This window comes from Apteryx mantelli, chromosome 4 (genome assembly GCF_036417845.1).
Source record: "Apteryx mantelli isolate bAptMan1 chromosome 4, bAptMan1.hap1, whole genome shotgun sequence".
NCBI classification, from domain to species: Eukaryota; Metazoa; Chordata; class Aves; order Apterygiformes; family Apterygidae; genus Apteryx; species Apteryx mantelli.
In genome coordinates, this window is record NC_089981.1 from 45,459,376 (window position 1) to 45,473,911 (window position 14,536).

The 14,536-nt window shown below is 39.5% G+C and overlaps 1 protein-coding gene across 1 annotated transcript in view; it reads right to left on the reverse strand.

Moving 5' to 3' along the window:
• CSTPP1 (centriolar satellite-associated tubulin polyglutamylase complex regulator 1) overlaps nt 1–14,536 on the reverse strand; it is a 90,104-nt gene that overhangs the window by 65,971 nt on the left and 9,597 nt on the right. The window contains exon 2 of the mRNA XM_067296384.1: nt 12,972–13,074. Coding sequence (XP_067152485.1) covers nt 12,972–13,074 — 103 coding nt within the window. The remainder of the gene's footprint in view (nt 1–12,971; nt 13,075–14,536) is intronic.

Consider the following 14,536-nt stretch of genomic DNA (forward strand, 5'->3'; position numbering starts at 1 on the left):
AGTGAAAATAAGGTAGTCTTAAGCACAAAGTTGCCATCAGAAGTTATGTCCAGACTGACTGAAACATCTGTAGAGAGAAACAGTGCTGAGGACCTGATGTTCACACTACATGTACTTCAGGGTTTGTTTTTTCCTGAAACACACCTGGGACTCACTCTAGTCTGGTCCCATGGACTGAATGCTCATTTGCAGTTGGAATACATCTTCCAGTTTAGCTTCATCTGAAAGGGACCCAAGTCCCAAGCTCCAAGACTGCTTCATGATGTGAACCGAAGCATGGTAAGTGGGGATAATCAGGAGTATTAGGATTAGTGGCTATAGTACCATAGTGACTATAGTACAATGGGTAACAAAGAACTTGCTCTAGCAAAAGAAAATACTGGGATTCAAAAGGCTTTAAAACTTAGGCAATTTCTGTTGTTAAATAACTCATCCACACACAAAGCATTCTCAAGAGAACAATCATACTTACCCTAAGGCTATGTATGCTCTAAAATAACACAGCAAGGCTTACCTTGCTTGCAGCAGCAGGATAAGACCCAAGAGAGAATACTGTTAAAACTGTATACCCCATTGAGAACAAAAATCCCAGTTTCACTTCTTTCTGTGATGAATAAGTCATTGCCACAAGAGTGTAGTTTAATTTAAGGTCACTATTCTTCACCTATTTGTAAAAGCGTACTAGACTACCTGCAATATTCAGACAAATTCTTGGACTGTTTTCTTAGTTATCACTATTGGAAGGCAGCTGTAGGAACATTAGCACTCTTCGATACAAAACTGAAGTATTAAATGCTTTTAAAAATTCCACTGTTATTAACATTTGGGACAATAAAGCCAGCCTCAGGAAAAATATTTTCTTCTAATGAAATTAACAATGCTTTTTAGGTGCTTCCACTGAAATGTGTTAGCAGTGTTAAAATGAAACATGCTGAAAGTAATTTCTGATGATTGGCTTTAAGGAGAAATCTTTTCTTAACAACTGGGCAGATAGGAAATCATTAACACTCAGCATTTTAGCAAGGCTGGATGATACAATACTGCAAAGACAGAGACTGGATTTTTAAGAGATCCTTTCTGTCTCACCCACTCAAGATTATTTCAGCTTACAGGTGTGGGAAAGAGGGAAAGGAGTGACACAAATGCTCATGATTTATTTTCAGGCTTCTTCATATAGGCTCAGGAACCTTTGTATTCATGGCAGAATTAATACAGGTGGTGGAGAGATTATCCCAAGCACTGTTTGAAAGGAAATGAACCACAGCACCTGTGACACAGCTCAGAGAAGGCACTGAACCAGCTTCCTTATGTTGCTTTGTAGCAAATCAAACCCTCTGAGGCCAGGCTACAGATTCTGGAGAAGGAAAGGATTAAGAGTTGCTGTGCTTGCTCTTTATTACCCGGAATCCCTTTATCTTTCTGAGACTCCCCCTCCCTTGATTTTTCCTACACTAGGTGAGTAATTTAACACCTTGAGCTTTCAAATCAAAGGCTAAAATGACCTTACTGTGTTGAATTATTAGCCTAGGATTAAAAAAAAAGGGGGGGGAACCTCTAAAAACAGAGGCCTTTTGATCAGAACAGCATACTGCCATTTGCTGTAACTCAAGCTGGCCATTCTTATACAGCAGGAATTAAGGACTCCCCCTGCCAGGCAGGGCCCTATTAAAACACAATAGCTGTTTGAAAAGACTAAGCAAGCTGATATGGATATAATAGGCCACACGTTGGGGCCTCTTTCTACTCTGAAATAAAGCAGCTTCTTAGAGTTATAGCTGGGAAGTCTAGTATTCAGGAAGATGGGAAGGGTGTACAATAGAAGATGGTAAATAGCCGTGCAGAAACCCTTGAAGGTGCTTAAGGGAAAAGTAGAGGCCTTCAGAGATAAGCAGTCATCAAGGACTAGCTCTTTCAGTCTGGTCAGGTGCTACTTCAGACTACATGGTGTTTCAGTGAGTCTAGAAAGCTCTTGCTGATATTAACAGAGATTTAGTTTTTAGTTAAAAAAACAACAACAACAACAAAAACACACACACACCGCCACAATGCGTTGCCCACCACAGAGATGGCTGCAGGAATACAATTGTAACTGCTTTTATGGAGATCACTGCAAGTTGCTTCCCAGCTTCCCTCAAAAACCCTTACATATTTTTTTTCCAAACCTAATAAAAATCCATCATTACGCTACACAAAGGAAGCTGCTAATACTTCAGTAAGGTATTTAGTATTTGTTCAAACTATTGGTCCAACTGGACATCGGGGGAGAAGAAGGAAATTCCCTTATTGTGCTGCTCTGTAACTGTCAGTAAGCTGAGGGCCTGGGACATCCAAGTTCTCAATAAGCATCACTAACAAGCCGCCATGATTTCCATTCTTTGCCTTTCTTCATTAACAAATGGAGATATTTTTTGCTCTCCCTGTCACACTGTGGAATTCACTCACTAGCTGCAAGATGCTAAAGAAACTGCTGGGAACCCTGGAGGGGTGGTGGGAGAGCAGGGAGAAATACACTGTTAAAAATACAGGCGACAAGGTAGCATTTGGATTTTCCCTAGTCTTCTCCAACAACTCTGGAAGTAGCTATGGAATCGCATCACCCGAGTTGGATTTTGACACCAAAATGTCAATGTCCGTTGAAAGAGGAGCTTGAATCTGAAAATGACTGAATAATTGTACCCATCCACCTTTTACTGTGAGAATCAAAGCGTAATGCTGAATAGAGGCAAACTGGCTTCTCAGAAAGGTGAGGCCAGAGTATAACCATGAGTAATGCCCTGTGTGCTGCATTCTGAATGTAGTCTCCAATATCTCTTATTGTAAGACAGTCCCATGGTTTATAAATTAGCCACTTTTTATTTAGTTTAAAAGGTAGTAGTACAACCACATCATGACTGTGATGATCCAGGCACTACTGAAATATTATTTAATGACCACTCCAAAGGGATTCAATACTGAATGGTTCTGCCATGCATCTAGCTCCCATATTTGCTTTTCTGGGTCTTTGCTTAGAGGGGAGAATTTCACAAGAAAAAAAAAAGTACAGCTAGTATTCTCTCACCTGTTCAGTTGCCCTGGCAAGAACTATAGCACATCAAAGATTGAGAAGCCTCAAGTATTTCCGTCATGGCAACAAATGAATATTGCCAAAATTCCTTAATATAAATGAAGCTTCATCATTTGATGTTAGTGCTAACTCTGCATTTAGAGATTACTTAGCTAAACCACTTTATGCCCACTACAACTGCTTGGCAATACTGTTGTTGGCCAGCTACAATTTGTCCAATTAATTTGAAGATATGCAATAGGATTAATTTTGCAGGACATGAGATTACTGCAGGACTCCGAGGCCAATATATTCTGAAATCGGTATGGTTTCAATACTACATAGCATAGGCTCTTTGGAGGCTATCTAGTTCCTAGAAACTGGGGTATGGAAGGGAGAGCTAAAGCCAAGGAAGCTAAGTTAAAAGATCTCATTTTTCAGGCAAGCCAGAACTACAGGACATTTTAGTTGTTTGCTGTTCATGGGGATGCAGAGACAGTTATGGGAGCTTTCCTGTAAAGGATAAGAGATCCCACATGGAATCTTATCACATCCCATTCCCGCAGGTATTTGCTGATTTTTTTTTTACAGCTTTGCACATCCAAGTTTAGGAGAAATTCTGCATTTTTTGGCCCTGTGCACATCGGAATGCATGTATTCTTAGCGAGGTAATTAGGAACGCTCAAGATTTGCTGTGACACCACAATATTTTACAGTCTAAGAATGAATACAGAACTCTTTCCAACACCAAAAAAACAAGAAAACCTCAATTCTGTCTTTAGGTCATTCTGGGAAAAGTGAACTGTTCCTCAAACATACACTACATAGAATCTAATCTAATGTAGAATCCTATAAGTTTAGATAAATAGAAAAAATAGCCAAGCATTCTTCTAAAATTCATCTGCTCTATGCATACAACAGATTAGACACAGGTCTCTACAGCACCCCAAATACTTCATTAAAACTAGCAATAAACCAAAGGAGTTAGTAATACAGAGAAAGGTGTAGCTAAATGCTGAAGCTATCATGTATTCAACAGCAGTTCTCTTATAGTTGGAGACGCTGACAACTTTATTAGAGAAGAAATAGTATATTCCAAAAACTTTTCTTCTAGAAAAGGGTAAAACTATGCTTTTCAATTCTTTAAAAAATATACAATAAGAAGAGAATACCAGTGCCTACCAAGTTTCCTACATTACTATGTTTTTCCAAAGTTGTTATTTGCTAGTGTATTTTTACCAAATTCAGGGTGCTACTGTCACATCACTAAAACAGTTGTCTTCAGAACATATACAGAAGCCGCAGGAAATCAAATCCTTATGGTATGTGACCAAGCATGAAAAGAGATTTCTGTTTTATATACACGTTGCAGATTTCATGCAAAAGACTGTAAATAGTCCTACTACACCTGTTATGGGCATGCCACTATTTACTTTTTTGATTTTTACCTATGTATTCCAACACAGAGCGACTCAGCAAGTCCAGATAAGTGGTTTTCCAGAACGATGGGGAAGGATGCTTGTCAAACTGATATCAGCATCGAATACTGCTGTTTCGCATTATGGCAAGCTCCACTCCAGACCTCCCCTCAGCGGAAGACAGACAATGTAAGATAGCTGCAGTTCCCTAATTCTGACTTGAGGCCCTTTCACTTCTGCAACACTGCAACTAAAGCACAGCAGAGGTTTTTGATCAGGGAAAGGGAAGTAACTGCCAAATACCACAGATATTAAAAGCCAGTAAGACAGTTGGAGAGGATAAAATGAAACAAAAGACCCTGCAGCATCCCAAAGGGGACATGATGATCACCTATGAAATACCTAATTGATGAAATAAGTTATGGCAAGATAACCACAAAAAGCATACATATAAGAGGCTCCTTAAAGATGTTTTTAGGAAAGGCAATGACTTGCATATCTGTTTTGTTGTACTGCCAAAGGCAGACAGCGGGGGTGGACTAGGGAGTAGAAAAACTGTATCACAGACAGCACATACCAAGAAAAATTACTTCTCTAATACCTTCTAATCTAGAACAAAGTGATCGATTTTCAACAAGCTATAAGATTTTGTCCTTTTTCCCCTCTCCCTAAATTATTCAGATACATTTCAAACGTGTAAATTTATTCTTGAAACAAGAACGTCACAAAAGTTTGATTTTAACTCCCAGCTGGGATCACGTATACATATCCAAGTTTCTATTAGTAACACTTTAACAACTATGATGGAAAACAATAAAAAATTGGAAGCATATATGGAGTTATACTACAGTTATGAAGCAAAGCTAGTTAGGGTATAGTACATTCAACCCCAGCCCATAGAAAGAGCACAAATACACTTAACTGAGATACTTATACTCAAAACACTTATACCATTTGCCAGGTTTCTAGTTCTTGGAACACTTCAAACATCTGTTTTGCAGTTTTATTAGCTATCAACACTGTCTATATGCAATTGACTTTAATGATCATTAAGGGAAGCTCAACTTCAGGGCAAACGTGTTGCCTTTCAACATTCAATGTTGTATGTAGTTGGATATATCTGTACTCCTGCTTACAAGATTTCCTATAAGGTAGTCAGTCCATTTCTGTTTGCACCTATTCTGACACAGACCACAAATATTTAATTTCTATGATGTAAAGGAATAGGAGAGAAGCAGGAAGACTGCACTGGTACACGAGCAAATACGTGTTAGAAACATCACAGTCTGACCGCACTGCACACAACAGTTGTGATTGCCTGTCTTCAAAGATCAAGAAGATAGTGTAGCTCAAGTCAGTGTACCTGGAAATGAAGGGTGATTCACAGAGAACTATCCCCATAAGGTGTTAATATCAAGTGCAAACATTCATATGTAATAGCAAGTTCTCTAGATTTTTCTCTCACCAAAATGGTATTTTAAGTTTTCTGAGTGGAGTATATTAGAGCATGAAGCATCAATGGTAACTGCTTTCTTCCATTTTCAGTTCTATTGCAAATGCTCTCCTTTAGCTACAAACTTGATGAATTTGTCCTGCTTCTCAAAACACCTTTTTACCCCCGCCTTATTTCATTCTGAGGGTTTGGATGCATGCGAGGGTGCACTCACCTGTAAGATCCTTGAATATGTAGGAAAGAAACATTACATTTGCCAAAACATTGGCAACATGTACAATCTACAGTGGGAATCACTGTGTTATTTCTATTAATATATGCATTTTTTCCAGCTGTTTAATCAACAGCAGTCATCCTGATCAGCATATTTGTCAGGCTACGACTTGTTACAATATTTGTTACAAAGAAACAACTCTGGGAAAAATCAGGCATTCATAGACCCTGTCTGTCAGATGAAGATATCAATGCAGTTTCTGCTGTCAAGCAATTCTATAACAAAAGCATCTCAGTTCAGATAGCAGATCTATAGGCTCTGGACTAAATTCACATAATTTTAATCACAAAGTGAACCAAGTTATCAAGGTCCCCAAATCTTCCATGGATCTTCACACCAAATGCACACCCCAAATACAGTAGACAGGGTTTATTGAAATCCCCTTTCTAATATGTGTTGGAGTTATAATTACAAGGAAAAGGGATTTTCCCCATTCTGAAAAATCTCTGCAGAGGTAATAAATGGACTTTAACAGAAAGGCTTTAACTCCATGAGCCACACATTTGTAAGTGTAGAAATATGCAACTATTAATAGGTTCCCCAGAACGATTTCTCACCAAATGCAGTACTGAAAAATCCATCTGTTCTGTGGAAACAGACTTTGGAAATGTCTCTCTCATATATTAGCTGCAAAATCTTCTACTCCTCAGAGATCTTGGCACGAATGCTGTGTCTCAGTGCATATATTCATTCTCTTTCCACTGATAACTGAAGAGTGAAGGAGAGGCAGACGGCACTCTTATGCAGAGCCCTAGGGAGCAGGGAATCCCAAGTAAGAGCCTGTCAAGAATCAGCAGCATATTATCCCAGCTGAGATTTTCAGCCAAAAGGGCTTTTTCACAGCTAAGTCATTGACAGCAGCAACTTCACACCTGTCACATGGCTCACTGCAGTCTTGCATTGAGTGTGATAACTTTGTCATTTCTTCACCAGAGTGGAAGAGATGCAGGAGCCTTGGGAGTTTTCGAGGAACACAGGGAATACTGGCTTTGTAATTACTCAGAAGATTATATTAGTGAGAATATGAAACTTGCTGCAAGAATCTGAATTTTTTTTCCTTCCCAGAGGCTATTGCATTTCTCAAAAAAAAAAAAAAAAAAGTCACAGAAGGGTGTTTTTTTTTTTTTTTTTTTTTTAAATCCAGTCTTACTGAGAAATTCTAACGATGCCCCCAGTCAGGTTTCACCTCTCAAAAAGAGAATCTGGTAGAGCCAACTGAAGCCCTAAGGAGTCTCTCACTACTGTTTTTGCTGTTCATACTGCAATTGTACCAAGCATGGATACAATGTTCTACAATGCCAGGTGCTGTAAAGTACACGCAGAACAGTTTAATCTGCCTTGAAGACCTTACACTATCCTTGCAAACGAGACAGAACGAGTAATTGTGAAAAGGGGAAAGATGCAGTGCAGATGACAGCAAGATGACGATGATAAGGAAAAAAAAAAAGGCAGGAAAAAAGGGGGATCTTAAAGATGTCTTAAAGAGGAGGACATTGTTTCCACTACAGATTTATTTAGGTAACATCATGTAAAAGTACAGGACTGAACAAGCTGAAAGTTTTTATGGTAACATAGCTGGTGTCACTGCTATTGCCAGAAGAACCCAAGAGAACAGTACTAAAGAAAGCAGCAGAAATGTAGAGTAAGGCAGAACTGTGAGGAATTTAGAAGAGAAGAAGTTTCAGTTTCACATGAGAAGAAGGAAAACAGTGAAAGACCTAAAGAAGGTGTAACAGATCAACAAGACCGGAAGATTAAATAGGCAACTGAGATGACCATTTCTACCCTTGCAACAAACCTTCAGGAAACCCTTCTATAATGTACACCTTTACTCTTGTTTGCAGGTCATTCGATTCATATGTGCTTTTCCCTCTCAAGTATTATAGTGCATCTAGGATATTGGGATATCATTGTTGTCCCTAAGGACTGCATTGAACAAATTGTTCCAGCTAATCCAGGGAGTAGGAGAAAACGAGGGACTTCCATGTACTGTAAGTTAATACTTCTCACCATGATAGTATCTATATAGCACTGGCAGTCCTGTTACTTTGAACAAAGAAAATATTCCTTTGTGTAAAACAGTGCTCTACAGCAGGGCAGACTTGGAATCTCCATGTCCTGCCCTGTGCTCCTGAAAGCCTGTGCCAATCACACAACAGACTTAAAAGCAGCATCCAACCCCCCACCCCAAAACAAACACACACATCACAGACACCTTCTGATAAGTATATCAACACTGTCATCAGACAACATATCAGCGCACACAAGATCCAGCAGAGGCACTTCAAGTCAAACCCAGCTGAAGCATCCTTTACAGAAAAGGGGAAATCACAAACATCAATTTGCAGAGCCCGGTGGAAGTAGCAATGCCTCTGCAAGCTAACGGCAGGATGCAAGCCTTTCTCAATCATGCTCCAGCTGGCAGGTAGACAGGGAGACGTTTCACCAGAAATGAAGAAAAACAAGGTGTCTTGAGTGCCTTCTTTCTGTGTCTCCAGTTCACTTGCATTTCCTTTATCAAACAGACTTTAAAAGTGATAGGGAGAAGAGCTCCCTGTCAAAGGTCAGTCATCACTGGTTAATATTTCTGAGCCTTTCAAAGACTCTTGAACAGAGTAGGGTGCCTACCTGCTAGTTGGGAGAGAAATTTGCAAGCAAGGGTTAGCACAGAAGAAAAGCAAAAATTACTAATAGGATGTGTCTTGATCAAAAAAAAAGTTTTTGCTGCTTCTTCCAGCTGAGGTGAAATAAACACACAGCCTCCCTTTAAGATCCCAGAAAATACAAAGCAGGATACTATGCACTTTCTCTCTGCGTGATCAAACGCATTAGCATGGGGGCCCTGTTTTTCTTCAGTACAGGAAAGATCAGGAAAACAGGATGATAAATAATGTATAGGAGGAACATGTCCCTTTAAGATGTGTTGGCACATAAGTCAGGCTGGAAGAAATAAAGCAGCATTAGTCTGTAATTATATGGAGGCTTTCAAGAAAGAGTCTGCATTTCATGGAGACTCTAAAGCAGACCAGAGGTTTCTGGGATTTATAATGAACAAATACCAGTAGCATTTCAGCAAATCTATAAAATCAAGACTAGTCCTAAGAGAGGCATAATTTTACTCTTTTAGCTAAAAGATGTGAATTAATTGGCAGAAGGGTGACTGAGCCCTATTCCTGTAAGAGTCAGGAGTGAGTCAGATGAGGGGAGTCTCAAGGAACTTTCAAGATTGAAAGCAGATGTGGACATCTGCTTTCCCACATGGGAAAAATTAACAACGGAATAAAGAGGGAGAAAAAATATTCTCAAAGACTAAGAAATATTCTGGAACGAGAGCTGTAGAGATGAAGCTCAGCCTTCTGCAATCAGCAATTCCAGCGCTAGGCTGTGGATAGCAGTGGAATACATACCCAATTTAATCTGCCAAACTAGAAACCAGCCACTGCCTACAAAACACTTACTGCTTGATCTGTACGCAGCCACATGCTCATATAGTTTCCAATTCTGAAATCTTACTCAAATAAAGATCAAACCCTACATACACTGCATATTTTCTTAATAATAGTTATCCATAAAATAGTCACTATAATTGTCATAAGGACATGAAGTGACTTATGGTGAGGTGGGGCGTTGTGATTGTTGATGGAAAGAACACGACTGCTCTTCGCTGATGAATTCAGGACAGGTCCATGGAATACCACTCTACTGAAAAGTGTACCCTGAAAAGAGTTTGGAGAATATCTAACATTCCTCCTTGACACACTAACCTGATTCTTTTCTGCAGAGTTACAGAAATCGATGTCTTATCCCACATACTTTTTTTTTTTTTTTTTAATCACTTGTTTGGGCCTACCTGATAGCTTTTTAAACCCTGAGCTTGGTCTCTAATTCTCTAAGTGAATATAAGTAGGGAAAGCACAGTGTGAAAAATGGGACACCCTGATACCAAGTCCCTTCATCTGAAATCATTCCAGCATACTTCAAAATGAGCACATGCCAATCCTCTCACCTAGAATAACCTGCAACAAGGAAAATACTGGGAGAGTACACACAATCCTTTTGGAATCTCACAAGTTGAGATTAAAACTAAAAATCAAGATCAAGCTGATTTGCTTGGCAGAGCAATTCAACACAAGGGTAGCCTCCAAAGCCTAGCCTGAGCAAATGCTGACAGCTGGGGGGATGAATAAAATTCCACAGGGCAGGGAGAGCTCACGGCTAAGTCTAGGAGCCAGAACGAATGGCATTTTCATAATAGGAAACTTCCTGTTTTGATTATATCTACGTCCAAATTTCTGATAATTTATTCTCTGCTTTAAAGAAAGACTCCCATATTTCGTATGTTAAGAGTTTCACAGCTCTCAAAATTACTAAGCCTGTTTGTGCTTTGGAACAGGGACACTGTTTCATCTGCTAAACTCCAGCCATACCATTAAAAAAAAAAGAAAAATGGACAGTGACAAGTTCTGCATTGTTCACAGAGAAGACAAACACTGAGTATCTTCCTGTCTTTCAAGAAACTGGAAGCTCCATGCAATGTTATTATGGAAATTCACTTCTTCATTTGAAAATAACTAGGAAAAACACCATCTCCAGTGTCTAAGTCAATTGGAGCAGTGTTCTATGGTGACTTTATATTTATAATAATAAATATTGACAGTTTTGTTTGTTATAATGACCAGGAATTATTGTTTATTCTTTCAAAGGTAGAAGAGAAATAGAAGGAGTAAAGAGGGTGGTCGTCAGATCACGATGAAGAAATACTGTAGAGAAGTATTGCGAGCAGTTTCAAAAAGTGTGGAAGACTTCTTTGTTCACCATTTAATTTTTAAAGTATATATGATCAGAAGTTTAGAAAAGGCCCTGAGGCGTCAGCTTGAAAGTAGGTGCAAACCAAATCTGGCCTGGAGAGATGCCTGAATGACAATTTCAGCTGGGTATTTCAGAGCCACCTTGCCTTCAACTCTGCCAAGCAAATCTGGTGGGTGGATGGAGGTCATTATAGTCACCCTCTTTATCTTTCCTGAGCTCTTGTTTACTGAGGATTTTTCAGTTGCTTAATCTCAGAACTACTTCCCATGGAAAGTCACCTATATCAGATGGAGTATTATGATTCCCAATCACATCAAGTGCACAGGCTGTACCTTCATTTGACCCCAGTACCTAAAATCAGTGCTTAATTTTCCACAACTCTCATTTAGCAGTGACTACCACCACCGCAACTTGCACACAACATGGAGGTATACTGCTCATTGATTTGCATAATCAATGTTTCATTCCTGATACAAGATTTTTTTTTACTTTGGGTGTCTATAGAGAGGGAATGCACCTTGAGAGTTTGAACCACCTTACAAACAGAAAAAAAATTCAATCTTCTTATAAAATCCATGCAGTACCAAGTATTGCTGTCTTCTAAAATAGATTTATGAGATCTTTTAAAGTGAGTATTCATTCAGTAGTTATGCTGAGTTACAGAAAAAGGTTAATAGTAAAACAAAACAACTTTGATATGCTGTTCAATTCCTCTTGTAAAATTGTCTTTATTCAGTGAGCCACTGTCTGAGTCGTTCAGATTTTGTAATATGGATGATTCACTCCAAGTGAAAGTTAAAAGTACTTTGTTGAGAGCAAAAAAAAGGTACTACCAGGAAACCATCTTTTCCTGTTACAATGTCATCTACTTAAAAGATCTGTTATTCAAACAGGTGTAGCAAGACGGCTTATCTCCTCTTCCCAGCATGGTCAAAACCACACAGCTCTTGATTAGCTTGTTATTCTGTCTCAAAACAAATTTGCTTTAAGAATCCCCACTCAGTCTTACTATAGTATTTACTTTAGCTACTCATTTACTAGTGAAAAATATCAGTTGTTTACTAGTTTAAAATGTGTGGAGGCAGGAAAATATAATGCAAACTGTCCAGTCAGCTGTCACTCAAGTTAACAAGTTAGATCTCATTTGGATATTAGATAGACAGCTAAGAAGAGAAACAAAAAAGAAAAAAAAAAAACTCTTCTGTAGTCAGCTGAAGGAGAAAGGTAATCCCATGCTTCAAGATCCTCTTCCCCTGCTGTAGTACAGAGGTTGTTGTGAAATTCTCTGCACATTGATTTGCCTCAGGAGAAGTTAGCAGGAAAGAAAGCAAAGATTTTCAGATGGGCATCAAAAAATATACTGAAACATATACCCACTGCAAACACACCCATTACCGATAGAGTTTTAACGCAGTTGCCTGGAAGAGTTTTAAGCACTGTACAAGATAAGTTAGCAAAACATGCAGCAAACAGCTGAGTCAACATCAACAACATTGAAGACCGGTACACAGTTCTTCCCCCAAACATCTTTCCAAATTAATAGGAAGAAGTTATCTGTGCTAGCCATTGTTAGGTATATTATTTAAGAACACATGCAGGTTATAAGGGAGGAAGAGGGGTCCTATTAAAGCATTCAATAGGATAACAAGCATAGAAGGAGACAAAACGGTTCAAATTCATACTCAGAATGTTAGCCTGATTAAACTAAGCAGAATTTGGTCTTCCTTATACTTTCTGAAAGCTCTGTTGCCCAAAGTGACGGCTTTGCATGAGTGTTTGTAACAGGAGAGGAACTGAACTGTAGGAAACCCATGCATGTTTCTGAAACATACTCAGGCAGCCCTTGGCGAACCTAGTGAAATCCAGCATTCACAATATAATCAGCATGTGTCCAGCTCCATTCTCCATGTACCCTGCCTGTTTTCAAAAATCTCCCTCAGGCTGGCCCTATTGGCAGTGTCCTGATGTACTTACTATTCAGTGAAGAACCTGGCAATGCCATACTGACTAATATCTTCTCTGTTCTCCAGTAGCTGGCTCACTGCATCCTCCATGTATGTGAGGACATGTCTTTGAGCTGCAAATAAAAGACAGTAAGAGACAGAAATTAGAATACAAGGGGCCTGCAAAGCCCAGAGCCAGGCCAGGCTATTTGAGCATGCCTTTACACAAGCAGCCAACCAGCATTTGCTCTTTCAGTCAAAGAGCAGAGGTTTCATTCTCCCAGATATGGATAGTAAAACTCCTGAGCTAATTCTTGCTTTTTATCCCAGCTACACAGAGTTAGTCATTAACAGTGCTAACCTTTTTTCAAATCTCCTGAGATTCTGGAAGTGAAGGAGGAAGAAAAGCGCTTGTGAGACCGCCTTTCTGGAAATGCATATTTAAGAGAAGTTTTGAATTGCAGTCATCTTTGCTATACAGCTCGTCAATGCTGTATCAGTGGGGTTGTTGCAGAGTTTAAGGTGTTCCCTTCCCTTCCCTCCATACTGAAGTCAAGTAGCTCTAAGGCTGTTCTGTAAAGCTTTTTTCTAAAGGTCAAAATAAAAGTACATCTGTTTCAACACAAGCATCAGCAAGTGGCAGTTGGGGAGCAGGTTTCAATGCCAAAAGATATTCATATTGCTCAACAGTCAGTCTCAGATAACTGCCTAAACAGGACATAAGGAAGTTTCAGAAGTGGTAGATCTGCCAGCGCCTAACCAAAGAATGACACTCACTTATAAGAAGACTTCTGAGTAAAGACAGTTTGGTACAACACTTACACCATTTCACCGCTTCCACAGGGGGCAGGCTCTATATAAGTCAAGCATTTACCAGAGAGGAAACAGTGCAGCTTTGCCACTGAGCCCCTTTGATGTTTTTGGCTAGAAACCAACTCAGAGCAACAAAGACCCGAGTGTGAGGTGATGCACCAACTAGCAAGCAGTAGACTTTCCAAAACTACAAGTTCAACAATCAGAAGACAAGTCACAACGAACCCAGGAAAATCGTTCCTAACCTGGAAAGCACACAAACCCTGTTCCCAAAGCACACACCTCCATCCTAAACACGTATGCTTCTGCACCTTTGCAAGTAGTGTCGTGTCCTAAAAGGAGCAGGAGAAAACCCTCGGGGGATATAGGGAAGGCAAAAGCTGTTCTCACTCCTTGCCAATCTGTTCCAGACTTGGCAGCATCATGCCCTCATCAGTAACTGGTCAACCTCAGATCCACATCAATATTCATCAAATCATTTTAATTTGTGCTTAATATCCTGGTAAGCGTCAGGCCTGTGCCACTTGATACACAGCATGGAAGTCCCTTTCATCTTAGTGTGGGGCAGGTGGACTTCAAGAGAGGTCCGGAAATTATTATTTCCAGTGGATACAATGATTAAAAGTTCATATGAACATTGATTGCTATCAGGGGATTTCTTTGCCTAGAACACTTTTCAGGACAATGGTAAAATTGGTTAAGCACACCCTGGAAAATACCTTGCAGCTGATAGCAAAATGGTAAGCCAAAGGTTCAAAGATATTGTCTGGCAATAAAAAGATA